We start from the raw sequence: 22,995 nt of genomic DNA, 5'->3' as shown, positions 1-22,995 counted from the left end.
GCTGGAACCCGGAGTAGAGGGCAGGCCCGGGTTCCCCCCAAATCCTCCCAACTCCTGGTCAGACACAGGAGGAGTCGACCTGGACTGTGAATTCAGAAAAACGGCCAAGCTGATGGCTGCCGTGAAGCTCCAAGGCGAGCAAATCCACCAATAAGTGCAAGACCCACCAAGGTGTAGGAGGAACTTTGTCACAATGTGTATGTTCTGAGTATAGGGACCCTCGCAGGATGATACTGTGGCGAGTGTGTGTTTCAGCTATAGGACACTCACTCTGAGACTCGAGGGCGAGTCTCTGGATATATGGACCCCTCAGATAAGACAGGATGGCAAGTGTGCATTCTAGTTATAGGGACCCTTGCCACAAGAAACGAGGGTGACCGTGTATGGGTTCCTCCTATAGGAATGCTGCTGGCAGACAAGATTGTGTGTTCTGTCTATGGGGACCTTTGCCATGAGGTTCGAAGATGAGTGATTGTGTGTGCATGCTGTAAAACATGAGGGCGAGTGTGTGTTCTTTATATATGGACCTTTTGTGTGAAACATCAGGATGAGTGCATGTGTGTGTTCTAGTTATAGGGACCATTGCTGCGAGAGAAGAGGGTGATGTGTGTGCGATATGGTTATAGGTGACTCTTGCCATGAGATGTGTGTGTGTGTGTGTTCTGGATATATGAACCCTCACCGACACACATGAGAGCAAGTGTTTGTGTGTGTGCTGGCTATAGGGACCCTTCCCATAACACTTGAGGGCGAGCGTGTGTCTGTGTGTGTGCGCACTGTAAAACATGAGGGCAAATATGTGTGTGTGTTCTGTGTATATGGACCCTTCACATGAAACACAAGAGCAAGTACACATGTGTGTTCTGGCTATAGGGGCTCTTGCTGTGAGACTCAAGGGTGAGTGTGTGTGTTTTCCGGCTATATGAATCCTTGCCATGAGGCACGAGTGAGTGTGTGTGTGTGTGTGTGTGTGTGTGTGTGTGTGTGCCGCGAGACATGAGGATGACTGAGTGTGTGTGTTCTGACTATACAGACTCTCACTGACACACATGAGGGTGAATGACTGTAGGGCCCCTTGCCGCAAGATACTACGGCGAGCGTGTGCGTGTGTGTTCTGACTATAGGGACCCTTGCTGTGAGACAAGAGGGTGAGTGTGGGAGTGGGTGTGGTCTGGCTATATGGACCCTTGCCGTGATACACGAGGACTAATGTGTATGTATTTTGGCTATAGGGACCCTTGCCGTGACAGAAGATGGGGTGGGTGTTTAGGCCATAGGCATCCTTGCTGTGAGACATAAGGGTGAGTGTGTGATTGTTCTGGCTCTAGGGACCCTTGTTGTGAGAGACGAGTGTGTGTGTGTATGTGTTCTGGATATATGGACTCTCGCTGAGAGACATGAGGGCCTGTGTGTGTGTGTGTGTGTGTGTGTATGTATGTTTTGGCTATAGGGACCCTCACCATGGGACATAAGGGTGAGTGAGTGTTCTAGCTATAGGGACCCTTGTCACAAGACATGAGGTTTAGTGTGTTTGTGTTCTGTTCTGGATATATAGACTCTCACCGACACGCAAAAGGGCTAGTGTATGTGTATGTTCTGAGTATAGGAACCCTTGCTGTAAGATACTATGTTGAGCGTGTGTTCTGGCTATAAGGACTGTCACCACAATACACAAGGGTGTGCATGTGTGTTCTGGCTAAAGGGATCCTTGCTGCAAGACATGAGGTCGAGTGTGTATCTTCTCACTATAGGGATCCTTGCTGTGGGACACAAGGGCAGGTGTGTGTGTGTTTTGGCTATTGGGACCCTCAGTGCGGGACACTAGTGTGTGTGTATGTGTGTTCCGGATATTAGATCCTCACCGAGACACATGAGGGCAAGAGTATGTGTGTGTTATGACTATAGGGACCCTACCCTAGCCGCAAGATACTATGGTGAGTGTGTGTGTATGTGTGCATGTGTGTATGTTCTGGCTATAGGGACCCTCGCCATGGGACATGAGAGTGTGTATGCTCTGGCTGTAGGAACCCTCATTTTGAGACATAAGGGTGAGTGAGTGTGTGTGTGTGTGTTCTGGCTATAGGGATCCTCATTGTGGGACGTGAGGGTGAGTGTGTGGCTGTTCTGGATATATGGATCCTCACTGGGAAATACAAGGGTCTGTGTGTGTATGTGTATGTATGTGTGTGCGATCTGGCTTCCAGAACCCTCGCTGTGAGATAAGAGGGTCAGTATATGTGTTTCCTGGCTATAGGGGTCCTTGCAGGGAGACATGAGTGTGTGTAGGGGGGACCCTCACCGACACACATGACAGGGAATGTATATGTGTGTTCTAATTGTATGGACCCTCACTGTGAGACACTAGGGTGAATGTGTTCGTGTGTTCTGGCTGTATGGACCCTCGCCTTGAGACACGGGCGAGTGTGTTTGTGTGTTCTGGCTGTATGGACCCTTGCTGTGAGAGAAGGCAGTGAGTGTGTGTGTGTTGTGGTTATAGGGATCCTCACCGCTGTACAGAAGGATGATAGTGTGTGTCTTGGCTTTACATACTTGGGAGGAGGCAGGGGGGCTAACAGTGGGTCCCCTGCCAGGCAAACTTGGGGGAACTCTCCCCCCCCCAAATATTCTCCTTTTGAGTGCTTGCTCATGTCCATTCCATGCTAGGTGTGTGCCCGCCGCATGCACTGTTGCTGGAGATTTTTCCCTTGTGGGTCCCAGCAGCCTACTTCCCCAGGGCAATTTCAAGGCCCACCAGGATCTTCTGAAGTGGATCACTTCAAACCTTGGTTTGGAAATTGAGGAGCTCAAAGATACATCGCCCAGCCTTATTGATATCTTGGCTGCAGCAGCTCCATCCAAGATTGCCCTGCCCATCAATGAGGCAGTGACGGGGCCAGTCCAGGCCCTATGGCAGACTCCTTCTCTGGCCCCCACTTCAAGAGGGCACAGAAGAAGTAGTATGTGCCAGCAAGCAGGTTCAATTACCTGTACTGGTGGGGTCTGTAGCGAACGAAAGGGAGAAGCAAGGCCAGTTGAGTGCTACCCTGCAACAAAAAGATGCTAAGAAACCGGACTCTTTGGAAGAAAGGTTTATTCCATGGGTAGCCTCCAACTGTGTGTTGCCAATCATCAGGCTCTGCTGGGGAGATGTGATTTTGTTCTCTGGGACTCCCTGAATAAATTGAAAGACTCCCTGCTCCAAGAGTCGAGAGTCTAGGAGTTCACCGTGCTCTTAGAAGAGGGTAAAAACTCGGCCAGGATCTTGGCAGCTCTGGAGGTTGCTGACTTGGCGGCCTGGACAACGGCCTCCGTGGTCACCATGAGGCGCAGTTCCTGGCTCCAGTCCTCTGGCCTTCCCCACAGGGTCCAAGAGTCCATCCAGGACCTCCCATTTGAAGGCTCCTCCCTATTCTCGGAGCAGACAGACATGAGACTTGATGGACTGAGGGACTCGAGGGCCACTCTACGACCTTTAGGCCTGTATGCCCACCTGCTTCCAGAAAGCGCTTCAGGCTCCAGCAGCCTCCTTGGTTCTCGGCAGCTCCAAGAGAGGAGCCCTACAAAAGCAAAGGCAGAGGTTATAAACGATGCCAACCACACCCGTCCACCTCAGCCTACCAGTTGGGGTGTCAGAGATGCTCCGGTGAGCCCGAGTAGGCTTTCTGAAGGAGTGCCCGAGGGCGCTGTACCAGTCACCGTTTCAGATCCACCCCCACCTTCATTTTTGGACCATCTGTCACTCTTCAGCCCAGCTTGGGCATCCATAACATCAGACCAATGGGTCCTGAGCACAGTGACAGTCAGATATACCCTTCAGTTTCTTTCCACCCCTCTCTTCCACCCCCCATCCCTGTCCCTCTTCAGGGACCCTTCTCATGAGTAGCTCCTTGTCTAGGAGGCACAATCCCTCCTACCTATGGGGGAAGTTCCTCAAGACTTGAGAGGGAAGGGGTTTTATTCCCAGTATTTCCTAATCCAAAAGGGTGGCTCCGGCCCATCCTGGACCTGTCTCACCTCAACAGATATCTCAAGAAACTGAGGTTTCTCATGGTCTCCCTGGCCTCCATCATTCCCTTCCTGGACCCACGAGACTGGTATGCTGCCCTCAATTTAAAGGACACGTACTTTCACATTTCTGTCATCCGTGGCCATGGAAGATTTCTCAGGTTTGTAGTGGGTTAACGGTATTGTCAATTCACTTCCCTCCCTTCGGCCTATCGGCAGCCCTGTGGGCTTTCACAAAGTGTATGGAGTTGTAGCAGCCTTCCTCAGGCGGCGAAGTGTACAGGTCTACCTGTACCTCGACAACTGGCTGATCAAAGGTCCGTTGCAGGCTCAGGTACAGAACAGCATCAGCACGCTCCGAGCCACCTCCAGAGTGCTGGGTCTGCTGACCAACGAGCAGAAGTCAATTCTTGCCCCGGTTCAGAGAATAGAATTTATTGGAGCAGAGCTCGACTTGACCCAAGCTAGGGTCTTCCTGCCGGAGGCCCGCTTCCAGACCTGATACCAAGGTCATGGACCACCCAATCACAACAGCTCAGGTCTACCTCAAGCTACTGGGTCACATGGTGGCTTGCACTTACGTGGTTCAATATGCAAGGCTGCGCCAGACCCCTCCAGATGTGGCTAGCACCAGTATACTCCCCGAGCAGACCCCACTTGGACTCAGTACTTACAGTCCCTTTCCTGGTCCTCACCTCTTGGGCTGGTGGAAGGAGCCAAGATCAGTAATGATGGGGATACCCTTTGTTACCACACAACCATTGGTGTCTTTAATCTCAGATGTGTCAGACCTAGGGTGGGGAGCCCACCTCAGCAACCTCAGGACTCAGGCCTCTGAGCGGGAAAAACTCACCCTGCACATAAGCATCAGGGAGCTCAGGGCAGTACATCTGGCTTGCTATTATTCCTTCCCCAGGTCTCAGGCAAGGTGGTTCAAGTCCTGACAGACAATACTGCAGCCATGTTCTATATCAACAAGCAAGGAGAGGCCTGATCCTCTGCCCAGTGTTAGGAGGCCATCACTCTATGGGGATTTCTGTGCGAGACACTCCATTCATCTCAAGGCGTCTCATCTCCGTCCATATTGGCAGGTCACCTCAGAAGATCCTTTTCCTCTACAACAAGTAGTCTCTTCATCTGGAGGTCATCAGTGTCATCTTCCAAAAGTGGGGGCCTCCCCACATGAACCTATTCACCACCAGGCAGAACAGAAAATGGCATCAGTTCTGTTCACTGCACGGGCACAGTATAGGCTCCCTCTCTGACGCCTTCCTTCTCTTGTGGGCAGGCCACCTACTGTACACCTTTACAATGATTGCCTTGGTTCACAAGGTTCTCCTAAAATTCACACAGGACAAGGCAAGAGTTATCCTGATAGCACTGGTGTGGCCGTGCAACATTGGTTCGGTACACTTTTGGACTTCTTGGTGATAGCTCCACCTGCCCAGACTTGATTTCACAATTTCCACGGCCAGTTGCTTCATGCGAACCGAACCTCCCTGCACTTAACTGCATGGATGCTGCATGACTGAACCCTGAAGAACAGGCCTGCTCGGAACAGGTTTGGCAGATCTTGGCTAGGTAGTAGAAAGTCTTCCATCAGGGCTACCTACTTGGCCAAGTGGAAATGTTTCACTTGTTGGGCCTCCGAACAGGATCTCTCTCCCGCCCAGTCTTCTCTTCAGTCTATCTTGGACTCTTTGCTCCACCTAAAGCAGCAAGGTGTGGCCCTCTCATCTATTAGCCATCTCAGCCTTCCATCCCCCCAGTGAATGGCAGAGCCGTGTTCTCCCACGGAGTAACCATCCAGTTTCTCAAGAGTTTGGAAAGACTATCCTCAGATTCGTGAACTGGCCCGCCATGGGACTTAAACCTGGTCCTGTTGAGGCTTATGGGTCCCCCACTTCAAGCCGTTAGCATTGTGCTCCCTGCTACTTCTCCCCTGGAAGGTCGCCTTTCTGCTCGTGATAACCTCAGCCAGAAGGGTCTCTGAGATCAGGGCCCTTACGTCAGAGCCACCTTACACTGTGTTCTTCAAGGACAAGATCCAATTGCGCCACCATCCGGCCTTCCTGCCAAAGGTGGTGTCACAATTCCACACCAACTAGGTCATTTTTCTACTGTCTTCTTCCCAAAACCTCACAAGACCTCTGAGGAATGTCGGCTTCATATGTTGGATGTTAGGCGGGCCCTCGCCTTTTATGTTGAGAGGACTAAGCCCTTCCGCAAGTGCACATAACTTTTTGTAGCAATAGCAGAAAGAATGGGAGGGCTACCTCTGTCAACCCAGAGAATCTCGTCCTGGATAACTGCCTGTATTTGGGCTTGCTATGAACAGGCCAACGTCCTACTGCCAGCCACTGCGACTGCTCATTCCACAAGAGCCCCGGCTTCGTCAGCAGCCTTCCTCATACAGGTCCCAATCCAGGACATCTGCAGAGCTGTGACCTGGTCGTCGGCCCATACCTTTGCATCCCACTAGGCCATCATCCAACAGGCCTGTGACAATGCCCATTTTAGGAGAGCAGTGTTGAACTCAGCAAGTCCATGAACTCTGAGCCCACCTCATGAGGTACTGCTTGTGAGTCACCTAGCATGGAATGGACATGGGCAAGCACTCGAAGAAGGAAAAACAGTTACTAATCTTTTGTTAACTGTTGTTCTTCGAGATGTGCTGCTCATGTCCATTCCATGACCCGCCCTTCTACCACTCTGTCCGAGTTACCGGCAAGAAGGAACTGAGAGGCTGTTGTGGAGCCAGCAGCACCCCTTATACCAGCGCATATGCGCATGGCTCCAAAGGGTGCTAGAGCCAGCCCAACAGATACTACTAAGGGAAAAACTTCCGGCCACAGTGCACACGGCGTGCACACACCTATGGAATGGACATGAACAGCACTTCTCAAAGAACAACAGTTACAAAAGGTTAGTAACCGTTTTTTCTTCCATGGACTCAGCTACCCCTGAGACTCCTTCATACCTCAGACCTTTAATATGCAGGCTAACTCGCCACTAGGATAACACCCCCTTATGAAGAGATTGGGGTGGTGGCAGGGTGGCTAATGGCAATGAGGATACGGAGGTAGAAATTACCACATCCAAGGTGGAAGTCAGACTCAAACAGCTTAATGGGACTAAATCGGCGGGGTGGGACGGGAGAAGATAATCTCCATCCAAGAGTATTAAAGGAACTGGGACATGAAATTGCAAGCCCAATAACAAGGATTTTTAATTAATCTAAACTTGGGGTTCATACCCTATGGCTGGACAATTGCTAATATAGTTCCTATTTTTAAGAAAGGGGAAAAAAGTGATCCAGGAAACTACAGGCCTGTTAGTTTGATCACAATTGTATGCAAGGTCTTGGAACAAATTTTGAAAGAGAAAGTAGTTAAGGACATAGAGATGAATGGTAATTTGGATAAAATACATGGTTTTACAAAAGGTAGAGCGTGCCAGACCATGAGAAGTTATATTGAGAAGATAACTGATTTTTTAGACAAAGAAAATGCAGTAGATCTAATCTACCTGGATTTCAGTAAGGCATTTGATACAGTTCCACACAGGAAAGTATTAGTTAAATTGGAAAAGATGTGGATTAATGTGAAAATTGAAAGGTGTATAAGGAACTGGTTAAAGGGGAGACTACAGTGGGTCATGCTGAAAGGTGAACTGTCAGGCTGGAGGGAGGTTACTAGTGGAGTTCCTCAGGGATCGGTCCTGGGACCAATCTTATTTATCAGTTTTATTACTGATCTTGGCACAAAAAGTGGGAATGTGCTAATAAAATTTGTGGATGACACAACGTTGGGAGGTAATGCCAATTTGGAGGAGGACCAGAATATAGTACAAGAAGATCTGGATGACCTTGTAAACTGGAGTAATAGAAACGGGATGAAATTTACTAGTGCAAAATGCAAGGTCATGCATTTAGGGAATAACCACAAGAATTTTTGCTATAAATTGGGGACGTATCAGTTGGAAGTGACAGAGGAGGAGAAAGACCTGTGTGTATTGGTTCATTACAGAATGACTATGAGCTGTCAATGTGATGGGGCCGTGAAAAGGGATGCAGTCCTAGGATGCATCAGGTGAGGTATTTCCAGTAGAGACAGGGAAGTGTTATACAAGGCACTGGTGAGACCTCATCTGGACTATTGTGTGCAGTTCTGGTCTCGCATGTTTAAGAAAGATGGATTCAAACTGGAACAGGTGCAGAGAAGGGCTACTAGGATGATCAGATGAATGGAAAACCTACCTTTTGAGAGGAGACTCAAAGACCTTGGCTTGTTTGACCTAACCAAAAGAAGGCTGAGGGGAGATATGATTGCTCTGTATAAATACATCGGAGGGATAAATATCAGGGAGGGAGAGGAGTTATTTAAGTTAAGCACCAAGAACACAAGAACAAATGGCTATTAAACTGGCCATCGACAAGTTTAGGCTCAAAATCAGTTGAAGGTTTCTAGCCATCAGAAGAGGGAAGTTCTGGAACAGCCTTCCAAGGGGAGCAGTGGGGGCAAGAAAACCTAACTGGCTTCAAGACTGAGTTTGATAAGTTTATGGAGGAGATGGAATGACAGGACTGCCTACAATGGCGTGTGGCCCATTGGTGACTGCCAGTAGCAAATATCCCCAACGGCCAGAGATGGGACGCTAGGTGGGGAGGGCTCTGAGTTACTTCAGAGAATTCGTTCCCAGGTATCTGTTTGGTGGGTCTTGCCCGCATGCTCAGGGTCTAACTGATCACCAGATTTAGGTCGGGAACGAATTTTCCTCTAGGTCAGATTGGCAGAGACCCTTGGGGGTTTTCGCCTTCCTCTGGAGCATGGGTCACGGGTCACTTGCAGGTGTAAACTAGTGTCAGTGGTGGATTCTCTGTAATGTGAAGTCTTTAAACCATGATTTGAGGATTTCAGTAACTCAGTCAGAGGTTATGGGTCTATTACAGGAGTGGGTGGGAGAGGTTCTGTGACCTGCAATATGCGTGAGGCCAAACTAGATGATCAAGGTGGTCTATGAGTCTGAGAAAGAGACACCCCTACACCCATCCCCTCTTCTTGGGATAATCCCCCTGCCAGGCACAAACATCCTCTGTCTATCTCCCCGATATTTCCCCCTGCCTCCAGCCAGATGCCTCCCTACACCTATATCCCTGCATGGATGGTTCCTTCCTCCCAAAAAGAAAGCCATTCAGAGACCACTCCAGTAGCTATATCCCTCCCCCATCCACAGATGTGCCCCACAGCCAGATAACCTCTCCCCACATCCAGAGAAACCCCCATGGCCATCTTCCCCTCCACTCCCTTTCTATAATACATGTCCCCCCCACCCCCCCAACCAGAGAAATCCTCCATGGCCATTTGCCCTCCCCAGCACAGAGACTGCCCTACCTCCGTCCCTAGACACCCCCCACAGCCACCCTCTTTCACCCAGGCATACCCTATGGCCATCTTTCCCTGCCCCTCTGATGACTCCACCTTCCAGGGACACCCCCCCCATGGCCATCTCTCCCCTCCCAGATATCCCCACCCTCACAGCCAGACACCCCCACTGTTACGGATCCACAGGCTGCACCTCTGGCTTTGGAACAGTCTCTTGGATGAAGTGCCAGACCCCAGGGCTCTCACTGTTCCTCCAGGGCAGGCCACGTGGCCTCCCACCTGCTGAGACTGACCCTCAGGGGTCCAGCCCTTCTGCTTTCCCCCCTGAGCTCTGCCCAGCAAGTCCAGCTGAGATAGGCTCCTGGCAGAGCCTTGGCCACCCCTCAGGACTGATGCCCCTCAGCCGGCATTTCCAGTGACCCTCGAGCAGTGTCCCCAGGGCAGCCGGTTTATTAGTCACCTGGCGCCAGCAGAGGCAGCCCGTGGCTTAGCACAGAGAGCTGAAGGTTAAAGCACAGTCCATTCGGCTCAGCCCTGAGCCTAGCCCTGGGGTCAGGCTCTGTCTGCCCGCCTCGGTCTGTTCCCAGGTGGGAGCTGCCAGCTTCCTCCAGCAGCCAGCGCTTCACCCCCAGCTCCCCCTCCCAGTCCTTTCTTCTCCAGCTGGGGTCTGGGCTCAGCTTCTCTGCTGGGAGTGTGGATCTCTGAGTCACTGGGGCTGGCCTGGTCTCTCTGGCCCCTTGTTGTTCTAGGTCGGTTACAGCTGGTTCCTGGAGGGCTCTGTTCATTCCACCCAGACAGGGAGGTGTCACTTGCCCCTGTGTCTCTTAGTCTTCCCTGAGACAAACTTAATCCCCTTTTCCCCCACTGGGTAACAATGCAACATATAAGGGAAACTGAAGCACACACAGGGGTCACAAAATATTACAGAAAATTCTCACTTTGTCACAACCCCCCATTGCCATCTCCCACTCCTGGATAGCCCATTACCCCGCACATCCAGAGATACCCCTCACAGCCATCTCCCTCCCCAGATAACTACCTCCCACCATCATAAGAACAGCCATGCTGGGTTAGACCAATGGTCCATCTAGCCCAGTATCCTGTCTTCTGACAGTGGCTGGTGTCCGATGTTTCAGAGGGAATGAACAGAACAGGGAAATTACAGAGTGATCCACCCCCTGTTGTCCAGTCCGAGCTTCAGGCAGTTGGAGTCTTGGGGACACCCCAAGCATGGAGTTGCATCCCTGCCCATCCTGGCTAATAGCCATTGATGGACCTATCCTCCATGAATTTATCAAATTATTTTTTGAACCCTGTTTAACTTTTGGCCTTCACAACATCCCCTAACCCCGACGGACTGTGTGTTGTGTGAAGTAGTACTGACTTGTGTTTGTTTTAAACCTGCTGCCCCCAGGTTCCTGTGCTAGGTAGGGGTAAGGTTATGAAAGGGGTAAATAACTTTCTCCACACCAATCTCTTTAATCTCTCCTCATACAGAAGCTGTTCCATCCCCCTAATAATTTTTGTTGCCTTTCTCTGTACTTTTCCCAGTTCTAATATCTCTTTTTTGAGATGGGGTGACCAGAAGTGCACACAGTATTCAAGTTGAGGGTGTACCAATCCAGAGATAACCCCACAGGCATCTCCCTCACCCCTGGATAACCCCCTGCCCTCATTCAGAGACAGCCCCATGACCATCTGCCCCCTGATAATCTTCATCCAGTGATACCCCCATTGCCATCTCCCCCCATCAGATAGCCCCCTACTCCCCATCCAGAGACACCCCTGCCATGGAAGCCCCCTACCTTCCATTCAGAACCAGAGACAACCCCCATGACCATCTTCCCCCTGATAATCCCCATCCAGAGATAGCTCCCATGGGATAGCCTCTTACCCCCCATCCAGACACACACGTCACAACCATCTCTGCCCTGGACACGCCCCATCCAGAGACACCCTCCCAATGCCATCTCCCCCCACCCCGCATAACTCCCTACCCCTATCTAGAGCACCCGCCCTTCAGCTGTCTCACCCCCAGATAATCTCACCATCCAGGGACATCCCCCCATTGCTATTTCCCCACCCCCCAGATAGTTCTCTATCTCAGCATCCACAGGAACCCTTGCCCCACCCCCACAGCCATCTTCCCTCATAAAGAGACCCCCCCCCATGGCCACCTCCCCCCATAACACCCTCCACCTCCTCCAGAGACAACCCCCAAGCTCGTGGTGTGCCCCCTTGTGTTCACACCCAAGTCTGTGTCACCTGGGCCCCCAATGCCCTGAATGTCCCTGTCACCTGCTCCAGGGACCCTGTCTGGGAAGTGGAAGTGGGTATGGAGCCACCGGGCGTTCCTAGGGGCATCAGGCTGGGTGTTATCGGGGTTGGGGTAGGGAAACACATCAGGTGTTAGAAGAGGAAGACAGTGGAGCCCTGTCGACAGAGAGATGAGGGAACCTTTGGGCGTTACTGCAGTAACAAGGACCCACACTATGGGTTACATGGGGGTGTGTCCTGTGCTGGGGTATGATTGGGGGAGGGTTATCAGTAGGGGGCTGAGTAGGACCCAAGCAATGGGCCCCTCCCCCGACTCCCCCATGATGAAGCATCCTGAGAACCACCAAGGATATGAGGGCATGTGCGTGTGTCCCGGGGGTATGGGCCCCTGCAGTGACACACAAAGGCGGTGTGTCCTGGCAGCACAAATTCTCACATTGGTGTGTTGCCTGGCAGGCGGGACATAAGCTCCCAGTCAAACACGAAAGTGTGTGTGTGTCCTGGCACTACAGACCCTTGCACACACACAGGAGGGTGTGCGTGTGTGCAAGCATAAGTGGTACAGACCCTTGCCCTGGGATTGTCTGCATGTGTGTCCTGGCTGTAGGGACATGAGAGTGTAAGTGTGTGACTTGGTGGTACAGACTGGCGCAGTGAAACACGAGGATTTGCACGTGTGTCCCAGCAAAAGGTACCTCACACTCATACACAAGTTCATGTGTCTGTGATCTGATGGATATGGACCCTTGTTGTTAGATATGAGGGCGTGTGTGTCTCCCAGTGGTCCTGACCCACACATGCACACACAAAGGCCGGTGTGTCATGGAGCTGTGGACCCTTGATCTGAGACATGAGAGCATGCTTCTCCGTTCCAGCAGTACAGTCATAAGAGCAGATATGTGTGTATCGCGGTGGTACACACCCTTGTGCTCCTACATGAGGGCCTGCATGTGTCAACGATATGGACCTTCCCATTCACATGGGGGCTGGCCTCTGCATCCTGGTGGCACGGACTCTGATTCTAACACACAGGGGTGGGGGTGCATTCCGGCTGTACGCACCCTCAGTCAGACATGAGGGCGTGTGTGTCCTGGTCCTGACAGTACGGACACTCAAATTCAGAAGTGATGGTGTCCATGTGTGTCTCAGCAGTACAGGGGGAGGGGGCTAGAGTGGATTAGCGCAGTGGTTCTCAAACTTTTGTACTGGTGACCCTTTCACATAGCAAGCCTCTGAGTGCAACCCCCCCTTATAAATTAAAAACACTTTTAAAATATATTTAACACCATTATAAATGCTGGCGGCAAAGTGGGGTTTGAGGTGGAGGCTGACAGCTCAGACCCCTCATGTAATAACCTCGCGACCCCTTGAGGGGCCCCGACCCCCAGTTTGAGAACCCCTGGGTTAGAGCTCCAGTGGGAGCCTGGATCCAGGACTCCTGGGTTTTATCCTGGCTCTGGGAGCCTACCTAACTATGGATAAAACAGTAGTCTTTTTTGACGCCTAGTAACCAGCCTGGACAGGGAGAGGGATTGGCTGTCGGATGGGCTAGGCCGAGCCACAGCTCATTAGTCACACAATGTGGTTGGGGCTCTTTGGGACCTGGTTCTAGGAGAGCTGCAGCTCAGAGTGCGGATGGACTCTCCTGGGGCAGGTGCTTCCTGTGCAGGGGTTGTGGGGTCGACAGAGAGGTACCCCCCCGCCCTTCCCCATGCTGTCTGGGGCACTACGGCAGGACAGCACATTCCTCTGGGGATTCTTGAGATGCCCCATCACAGGAAAAGTGGGGGGAAGGGCCCATTGCTTGGATCCTGCTTAGTCCCCTACCGCTAACACTCCCCCGATCATACATGTGGTATGGGACATCTTCCCATCACACCCAGTGTGAGCTCCTGTTGCTCCCAGTAACGTCCAGGGGTTCCCCCATCCCACTTTCAACAGGGCCCCACCATTTCCCTGTTCTAATATTTGATGAGTGCCCCTACCCCAACCCCTGATAACACCCAGCAATGCCTGGTGGCTCCACACCCTCCCCTGCATACTTCCCAGACAGGGTCCCTGGAGCAGGGTGATGAGGGCATTCAGGGCACTGGGTCCCAGGTCCACAGGCCCTCATGTGTCAACACACCTGGGGTGGGGGGACTCTATCGTGGACACGGTTATCCAGGGAGGGGGAGATGGCTGGGGCTGTCTCTGGCTGGGAGGAAATGGGTGTACGGACAGAGAGGAAATGGCTGTAGGGACGTCTGGGGCAGGGAGGTACCCCAGGGAGGGGGAGAGATGGCCATAGAGTATGTGTGTCTGGCCGGGGGGGGATGGAGTAATCCTGGGGGAAGGTGTGGGGGAGTGTCTGTGGCTGGGGCATGGTGTAATCCCCTGGGGAATGGGATCTCTGGTCAGGGGTGGGCATGGGGTGGGAGGGTCTCCTGCTGGGGCATGGCGTAATCCCCGGGGGAATGGGATCTCTGGCCAGGAGGATGGTGTGGGGGGGACTCTGGCTGAGGGAAGGTGTATTAGGCAGCAGGTTTAAAACAAACACAAGGCAGTACTACTTCACACAATGCACAGTCAGCCTGTGGCACTTGGTGCCAGGGGAAGTTGTAAAGGCCAAAACTATAACAGGGTTCAAAAAAGAATTCGATACACTCATGGAGGATAGGTCCATCGGTGGCTATTAGCCAAGATGGTCTGGGGTGCAGCCTCATGCTCAGGTTGTCCCTAAGCCTCTGACGGCTAGAACCTGGAACTGAACGATAGGGGATGGATGGATCACTTGATGATTGCCCTGTTCTGTTCATTCCCTCTGAAGCACCTGGCATTAGCCACGGTCGGCAGACAGGACACCGGGCTAGATGGACCATTGGCCTGACCCAGTATGGCCGTTCTTATGGATGGTGTGGGGGGCTGTGTCTGGCCAGGGGAATGGAGTAATCCCAGCAGGATGCTGTGGGGGGGGGGGGGGTGTCTGGTCAAGGGATGGTGTAATCCCAGGGGGATGCTGTAGGGGGGGGTTCTCGCTGTGGGGGGATGGTGTAATCCCAGGTGGATGTTGTAGGGGGGTTTCTGGCTGGGGGTGGATGGTGTAATCCTAGGGGGATGCTGTAGGGGGGTCTCTGGGCGGGAGGGATGGTGTAATCCCTGGCGGATCTTGTAGGGGGGTTTCTGGCTGGGGGATGGAGCAATCCCAGGCGGGGGTGTGTGTGGGGTGTCTGGCTGAGGGATGGTGTAGGGGGTGGTGGTGGGGTAGTTAGCCTGTATCGTGAAGGTCTGAGGTATGTAGAAGTCTGTGGGGTGGCTGGGTCCATGGTGTGAATAGTTTTGGGGAAGGAGCATTCCCCCAGCATTTCCAGATGCATGTTCTGTGCTGGGGGGCTGTATCCCACAGGGCTGCACCTCACCCAAGTGAGGGGACATCTCCCTGCCCCACTTTCCCCATCTACTCTCCCTCACTGCCCTCAGGATGGGGGGGAGGGGCAGTCAGAGCACCGTCCTGTTTCTTTACCTGTCTGTTTCTAGTCTTCCCTCTTCCTGGGTCTCTAACCCCCCTTCTTCCTGCCCCCCCATGCCTGCTTCCCCACTCTGGGGGATGGGATTGGGGAGTACCCAGGGCCCCAGTGCAGACCCCAGCCTCTCCCAGTCAGTCCTAAGGCCAGATCCCCCCTCACACTGGTTCTGAATTGGGATAACCCAACATGGCTACTCCTGAATTACACCGGGGAATCTGTCACTTCGACTAGGGGGTTAGAGCAGGGGGCTGGGTGTCAGGACTCCTGGGTTCTATCCCCACGTCTGAGAGGGGCCTGGGCTCCAGTGTGCTGGAGCAGAGAGACGGGGACTGGGAGGCAGGATTCCTGGGTTCTTCTTCAGTTGTTGCACTTGGTTGCTCTGGGCCAGTCCCTTCCCCCCTCTACCTCCCCGTTCAGGCCCTGCTGCCAGTGGAGTGAGTTGGGGAGGTTTGAGCAGATGAGTGAGGGTAAGGAGAGTCTCCTTGCTCCCCATGAGGGAGCTGCTGGGGATCCCAGCAGGGTGAGGAGCCCCCAGGTCACATTCAAGGCCAGGCAGCACATCATCCCCATTCTTCAGGACTGCGGGGGCAGTCCGACCCCTCGGAGCTACTCAGGTCAGCTTCACTGCCCCCCGATTTCCTCCCCCGACTGCTCTCCCCTTGCTGCACGTGCCTCTGCCATTTGCTCCTTCCTGCCCCAGGGCACCTGCCTGCCCGCCCATCAACAGGCATCTCTGACTTTGGCCTCCCTCTTCTTTCTGATTCATTCATTCTTTCATTCCTTCCTTTTCTTAGGTTCACTCTCACATTCCTTCTTTGTTCTTCGATGCACTCACTTGTTTACTCCTTTCTTCCTCCTTTCTACTGTATCCATTCGGTTTTTGGCTTAGTTCTTTCTTCCTTATTTCTTCATTCCTTCTGCCTTTCTTTCCAATCGTTGATTCATTCGTACATTCTCTCCGGTCTTTCTCATTTTTTCAATTTTTTTTTTTTCTGATACTTCCTTTCCTCCACCTCTTTCCTTCCTGCTCGAGCTCTCTGTCTCCCTTGTCCTCCTGAACCCCCCCCACACCCGCTGTCTCCTTCATCTCCCTGAACCCCCCGTTCGCGACCTCTGTCTCCCATGTCTCCCTGAAACCCCCCCAGCTTGTGCCCTCTGTCTCGTTCCTCTCCCTGAACTCCCCCCCCCCCCGAGCCCTCTGTCTCCCTCATCTTCCAGAAACTCCCCCCAGCTCGCACCGTCTGTCTCCTTCATCTCCCTGAGCCCCCCGCTTGCATCCTCGTCTCCCGGAAACTCCCCCACATTCGCACCCTCTGTCTCCTTCATCTCCCTGAACCCCCACACTCGCACCCTCTATCTCCTTCATCTCCTAGAACACCCCCCACCCCACAGCTTGCGCCCTCTGTCTCCATCATCTTCGTGACCCCTCCGATTGCACAGTCACACTGACCTTCCCCTGCTTATTCTATCTCACACTGACTCCCTGCTGGCTTTCGCTGTCTCACACTGACCCCCCCTCAGGCTCGCTCTCTATGATACTGAACTCCTCGCTTGTGCTCTATCTCACTGATCCCCCCACTCTGCCTTGTGCTCAGCATTTTTGCCTCTGGCTGCTACTGCTCCCAGTGCCAGATGCCCCACATCCCGGCCTGAAGGGGCAGACACACCTGGGGAATTGGCCAACATGAGCCATGAGGGGGATAGGAAGCAGTGGAGATGCCTGTTCAACTCGGTTAGCCCTCCTCTGGTGCAGAGATGCAGCTGCCTCTGGGGTGGAGCGCGGGGACCGTTTATACACGGGTCCCTCACCCAGTGCTGAGATGCAGCCACCTCTGGGGTCGGATGTGGGGGCTGTTTATACAGGGATCTCCCACCAGGCATGGAGGTGCAGGAGCATGTGTCCCAACCTCCCCTGAAGGATCAACACTCCCCCTTTGCTGTCTCTGAGCAGGGCTGATGCGGGATGGTTTGGGGATTACACAATATCCCAAAGCGATCTGAAGTGTCACCGGGTGTAGCAGGGTGCCCCAAAGCTTGGGTGGGGAGTGGGGGTGATGGGCCTGTGCCCCCTGGTTCCCGGGCCTTGAGACTTGCTGTATCCTGCCCCCAGGGTCGCAGGGAGAGGCGGGGGTGGGACAGAGGTGCAGACTAATCTTCTCCTCCCTCTATTTGTTTGTCAAGTGCAGAGGGGCAACCTGAGAGGCCTTGCCCTGCAGTCCGTAGCCGCAGTCCCATCTTGTGACCCTTCAGCAACCTCCTCCCCCATGCACTCAGGAAAAGCCCATCAAAGGATGGGCTGGCCCTTTTAGGGAGAGGGGCTTGGCTGATGAGCTGGAGGGAGGCGGCAGGCGGGTTAGCTAAGAGTGAGAGCTGGGGCTGGGAGAGCTGGGTAAGGGTTAGGCCTGCTGCGGGTGCTGTTCTGTGGGGTCAAAGTGGGGCTGAAATCCTGAGGCTCTTGAGATTGTGGGTAGATACCTGGGCTGGTTTACCAGACTCTACAATAATAAACCAGGGTCCAGTGCTTAGGAGAGACTCTACAATAATGAACCAGGTCCAGTGCTTAGGAGAGACTCTACAATAACAAATCTCCTGCCATTTCCCCAGCCCTGTGGCTGTGTGCGGGTATTCTGTGGTGGCTGGGGAGGGTGTCCCAGCAGCTGCAGTGTGATAATGGGAGTATCTGGTGGGAGGGTTGTTAGTGCCTGCTCCCTAATCCTGTGGTTCTGCTTTTCCAGTAGGGTCCATTCTGTACTCGGAAGGGGGGGAAGGGAGAGGAGCCGGTGAGGTGCAGCACACATCGAAAGGTCAGTGCAACCCACTGCCCCCAGAGAGACAGCTCCCCACGGGTCCGCCTCATGCTTCTCTGCAGTCAAGTGTTCCACTCTCCTGAGGCTGAGATGCAGCCGTCTCTGGGGTGGGGTCTGGGCCCTGTTTATACAGAGACCCCTCTCCAAATGTAGCTACCTCTGGAATGGGGCGCGGGGACAGTTTATACAGGGATCCCTCTGCCAGTGCTGAGATGCAGCTGCCTCTGGGGTGGGGCATGAGGGCTGTTTATACAGGGACCCCTCCCCAGCGCTGAGATGCAGTTGTCTCTGGGGTGGGGCACGCGGGCTAGTTAAAAACAGCGTTACAGGCTAGTTTAGCATAGGAACTGAATGGGGGAAACTTTGTATCTGATAGAAAGCGCAGGAGGGAATTTTAGGGAGGCAGATTTCTGTGGGCTGGGATTTAGCCAGGAAGCTAGGGTTTGCAGCAGGACTCATGGGAAAAGTGCTAGAGGATATTTAATGACCCAGAACAGTCAGGTCCTTGGTTTAAATCTCATGTGAAAGAAAGACCCTTCCAGCAGCACAGCGCCCCCTAGTGCCATGCTGGGGTCAGCACTTACTGCCGGGGAGAGCACCCCTATTCGGCTACCTTCCCCACTCCCAGCACTACTGCGTGTCCTAGCACTGCCTCCAAGAGCAGAATGCTCCCTAACAATTCTCCCCTTGATGTGAGGATGATAAACACCTGGTGTGCTTCACCCCAGAGGCAGCTGCATCTCAGCTCTGGGTGAGATAACCCTGTTTGTATGTCTCCTAGCGAAACAATTTATACCTCAATTGTTTAAGAGAAGGTAGGATTATTTAGTAGTTAGATTAGTGGTGACTGGGAGCCAGGATTCCTGGTTTCTATATCTGGCTCTGGGAGGGGAGTGCTGCCTAGTGGTTAGAGTGTGTGTGTGTGTGTGGGGGGGGGAATTGGGTTGAGTGTCAGGGCTCCTGGGGGGTTGTATCCCCAGCTCTTCCACTGACTTGATGTGCACATCCCCCCTCCATGCCCTTGTGCTGTTAATCTCTGCCATATCCAGGCCAGGGGCCTCTACTCCAGGCTCCCAATGGAGTAGAGGCAGTTGTTCATACAGGGATCCCTCACTCAGAGCTAAGGTGCAGCTGGCTCTGGGGTGGGGCTTGGGAGCTGTTTATACAGGGATTTGTTGCCTGGCACTGAGATGCGGCTGGCTCTGGGGTGTGGTGTGAGGGCTGTTTATACAGGGATCCTCCAAGCAGCTGACTCACCCCAACCCCCTGGTGGCTACATGCCAGAGATGAGCATACTCTAGGTATTCTCTCCTTCCCGCTTCTTGCTTCCCCCTGCTCCGTTGCAGGGACATCATCTTAGTCTCGCTCTAGGGAGCATGAAGCACATGCTGATCCGGCTCTGTTCCATCTCCTTGGCCCTGCTGCCTGCAGTCACGTCTTTCTGGGCTGAACATTGGAAGCTGTGTGATATATCCAGAGCCGTGGATAAAATCCAGGAGTCCTGACTCCAAGCCCCTCTGCTCTCACCACTAGACCCCACTCCCCTCCTAGAGCTGGGAATAGAACCCAGGACTCCTGGCTCCCAACCCCACTCCCCTTAAGCCCCACTTCAGTGGTTGGCAGGCTCTTTGTCCACCACCTATTTGGACTGGTTTTCAGAGTGGTGTCTCTCTGGTGTAGTGTCTGGGAGGGGGTGTAATTCAGGGGTCATGGTGACGTGGAGCCAGAGGCTGAGTCCTTCATTGTGGGGGGTAGTTGGGAAAGTTTGTGTGTGTGTGTGAGAGACAGAGGCACTGCATGCACATGTGTCACTGTGACTGTGTGTGACTGTCACTATGTGAGTGTGATAGTGTGTGTCACTGAGTGAAACATACATGTGATTGTATCTCAAGTTTGATAAGGTGTGTGTATAAGCACGTGTGACTGTGCATGTGGGAGACTGTTTTCTTGTGTGTGAGAGCATCATGTAATTGTCTCTAATGTGATAGCGTGTTTGTGTCTCTGCCTGTGGGTGTGATTGAGTGTATGCTTTTATCTCTAGTGTGACTGTACGTGTCTGTGGGTGTGACTGTGTGATTGTGGATATTTGTGGGTGTGACAGTCTGTGACTAGGACTATCTTGATACATGTCTGTGGGATTGTCTCTCTGTGGGAGATTGTGCACATGGCTGATTGTGAGGTTTTGTGTTTGCATTGTTGTGTGATTGTGTGTGTTGTGTGATTGTGCATGTGATAAAGTCTATATGATAGTGATTGTGTGTTTGTGGATTCCAGTTGTGTAGCTCTAGGTGGTTGTGATTGTGTGTGGGTTATTGTGATTGTGGTTGCGTAGCGGTGGACATACTGTTCGGTGGCACCATGTGCCAGTCCCTGCATTGCAATCAGTCTCCCCCAGCCTGTTTGGAGAGAGCCAATTCCCAGCCTCAATATTTAATTAGGACGTGAGCAATTAATATGTCCCGCCCGGGTGAGGGGAGGGGGGCTCCCAGGGATCGTTAACATTAATGATGCATTCAATACAAACGAGAGGCCATTAATATACAAAAGGCTCTGATTGATTTTAATCAGGAGGTTCTGGAAGGAAAATGGCTATTGTGGGACAGGCAGGGCTGACAGATGACTCTGCCCTGCATGCAGCTGCCTCTGGGGTTGGGTGGGGGGGCTGTTTATATAGGGAACCATGGCCCTGTGCATAGATGCAGCTGCTTCTGGAGCGGGTTGTAGCAGCTCTGTATACAGAAATTGCTTACCCAGTGTTGAAATTCAGCCACTAATGCAAGAGGGCGCTGCACAGACCCCAGCCCAGATCTGGACCTCCATCACTGCCCAGACATACAGTGGGAGCTGGTCCCAGTCTGCTCTGACCGTGGATGTTTTATCCTCTCCCATTTCCAGATGGGGAAACTGAGGCCAGGAGAGGGACAGTGCCGTGTGGTTTCTTAGGTGCTTGCAGTCAGCCCCCCGATTCCCAGTATGGGGTGCACTTTGTGGTCGTTCAGTCCACGTAACACCCCGGTAGCGGGGAGCCAGTAATGACGGAAGTAGCGGCTACTTGGTGTGTTGCGGGAGGAGGTCTGTCTCCCCACCTCTTTCCATTTGTCCTGTTATGTATCATTCCCTGAGCTGTGAGCTGTGCCCCGGCCCTCCTCTGCTGCTGGCTCTTCCCTCTGGGAGGCAGGTTAGGGGTACCCCCAAGGGCGTCCTCCTGTCTGTGTAGATTTGGTGAGTGGCTGGAATCAAACGGCATGGGGGAAAGGGAGAGGGGCATCCTGTGGCAAAGTTATTGATAAGGCGGGTGGCTGGGCAAAATGTGTGGATCTCTGGGTAGGCTCAGTGTGTGTCTACTATGCACAGGGACGTGCATGGGGTGTGTCCAAAGAGACTGTGTGTGTGTGTCTATGCACAGGGAAACGTGTGGGGTGTAGCGTGTGTATGCACTGAGGTGAGTATCTGTTGATGGGCTCAGCCCTGCAGGGCTCCAGGGTCGCCATGTGGCCATGACTCCCTGGGCGTCTCAGGCTGGGGGAGGGATTAGCTATTTCCTGGCCATGGCAACAGCTGAGGGTTGGGGGGCATGCAGAGCCCTCCTAACCACACTGCCCAGTCACCCACATGCCCACAGGAAACTGCTGCTACAGTGGTGCATGCAAGCGATTGGGCTGTGCCCATACACCAGGAGACTGCCAAGAGCCAACAGCCGCAACCATGCAACCATAGGTGCTGGAACTAGGGGGGTCCTGCTGCACCCCCGGCTTGAAGCGGTTTCCATTATATACAGAGTTTACAGTTTGGTTCAATGGCTCTCAGCACCCCCGCTACACAGATTGTTCCAGCGCCCCTGCCCGCAACGGGCTCCTGGAGCTGCACTAACACGCCCAGGGCATAGCTGGAGCTGCACACGCCATTCGGATTGCACGACGGCATCCACTCACGCCTGCGACGGCACAGCTGCACCAGCACACGCAGCTGCACAACTGGGAGCTGCAACAGCACAGCCGCAGCCAGCCAGTCGTGCAGTTGCAGCGGTGCACTGTGCCCACCCCATTGTGTCCTCATGCGGCTGCAGCAACACCCACACACACGGCTGCAGATGCAATTACATACACACAACTATTCCCACACCAGTGTCAGGGCACATGCACGTGTTCAGACACACACACACACACAATGGAACATGCCCAAATGCACAGTGTCTCACTGTTACACACGCACACAGTTTGGGCATATGAAAATGCATAGTCGCTCACACATACACAGCTCAGCACACACAAAGGCACAATCCAAGTAATGTGCACCTACCTGAGGCACACAGCAGACGGCACAGCACACACAAGAGCCGGCCGGTCCCCGAGGGAGGGCTGTTGTGCGTGTGTGTAAGATATCTCCTGCAGACACTCACCTCATGGTTTATCTGAATTGCCGCACACTTGAAAACTCCCTCCCATCTGTCTCCTTCCGTGCTGGGGCTGGGGCGATATGGCTGGGAGCTGGAGTGCTGGCAGGGAGACACACGGCTCTGGGATTACTAGCTGCTGTGATAGAAATTCTGCACTGCCAAGGAGGTGTGTAAAGAAGGAGCACGGAGCACGTAACTGCACAGCATCACACACAACACATCGCAAACACGACACACTCACACCCTCCACACTACCCTCTCCACCCTACACAAATACACTCACCACATTGTATGCACATACGCCCCCTCCCCCCCCACAACTCAATCCACGTACATGCTCAGCACATCTTGTACAAATACACACTCACTTGGGCTCCCAACAGTGCGTACAAAGCACATGCCCCGGTGGCACACACGAAGGGCACAGCCTAAAGCACAGGAAATGGTTGCGTGCAGAAAACAAGCCCACAGCCCCCCAACCATGCCCGCGCCCAGTGATGAGCTGCCAGAAGCTGAAGAACCGGTTCCTTCAGTTGCTCCGGGTCTTCAGTGGCACTTCGGTGGCACTTCGGTGGCACGTCCCTCAGTTGCTCCGGGTCTTCAGCGGCACTGAAGGACCC

The 22,995-nt window shown here is 53.3% G+C and overlaps 2 protein-coding genes across 34 annotated transcripts in view; one reads left to right on the top strand and one right to left on the bottom strand.

Moving 5' to 3' along the window:
- Positions 1-22,995, top strand: part of NRXN2 (neurexin 2) — a 274,349-nt gene that overhangs the window by 63,004 nt on the left and 188,350 nt on the right. For 21 of the 28 annotated variants that reach the window (XM_037904495.2, XM_043551343.1, XM_043551342.1 and 18 more), the window contains one exon: positions 17,908-17,976. The exons of 5 other annotated variants lie outside the window; for them this stretch is intronic. In XM_037904495.2, the coding sequence (XP_037760423.1) occupies positions 17,908-17,976 (69 nt within the window). The remainder of the gene's footprint in view (positions 1-17,907; positions 17,977-22,995) is intronic. 2 more of the 28 variants (XM_037904496.2, XM_043551326.1) reach the window with 1 other exon arrangement.
- LOC119566798 (putative uncharacterized protein FLJ46204) lies at positions 81-22,516 on the bottom strand. Of its 6 annotated transcripts, none has more exons than XM_037904507.2 (2): positions 22,379-22,516; positions 81-3,557 (listed from the first exon to the last, which is right to left on the bottom strand). In XM_037904507.2, exon 2 carries the CDS (start codon positions 1,295-1,297, stop codon positions 395-397), a length of 903 nt encoding a protein of 300 aa, XP_037760435.1. In that variant the 5' UTR covers positions 1,298-3,557; positions 22,379-22,516; the 3' UTR covers positions 81-394. The 6 variants fall into 6 exon arrangements, with proteins under 6 accessions (XP_037760435.1, XP_037760433.1, XP_037760437.1 ...); XM_037904505.1 differs by having other exon boundaries at positions 22,279-22,431; XM_037904509.2 differs by lacking the exon at positions 22,379-22,516 and adding an exon at positions 19,237-19,504.

Source organism: Chelonia mydas, chromosome 7, assembly GCF_015237465.2.
Source record: "Chelonia mydas isolate rCheMyd1 chromosome 7, rCheMyd1.pri.v2, whole genome shotgun sequence".
Lineage (NCBI taxonomy): Eukaryota > Metazoa > Chordata > Testudines > Cheloniidae > Chelonia > Chelonia mydas.
Note: the sequence above shows the minus strand (reverse complement) of the source record. Positions and strands in the feature narration are given on the sequence as shown.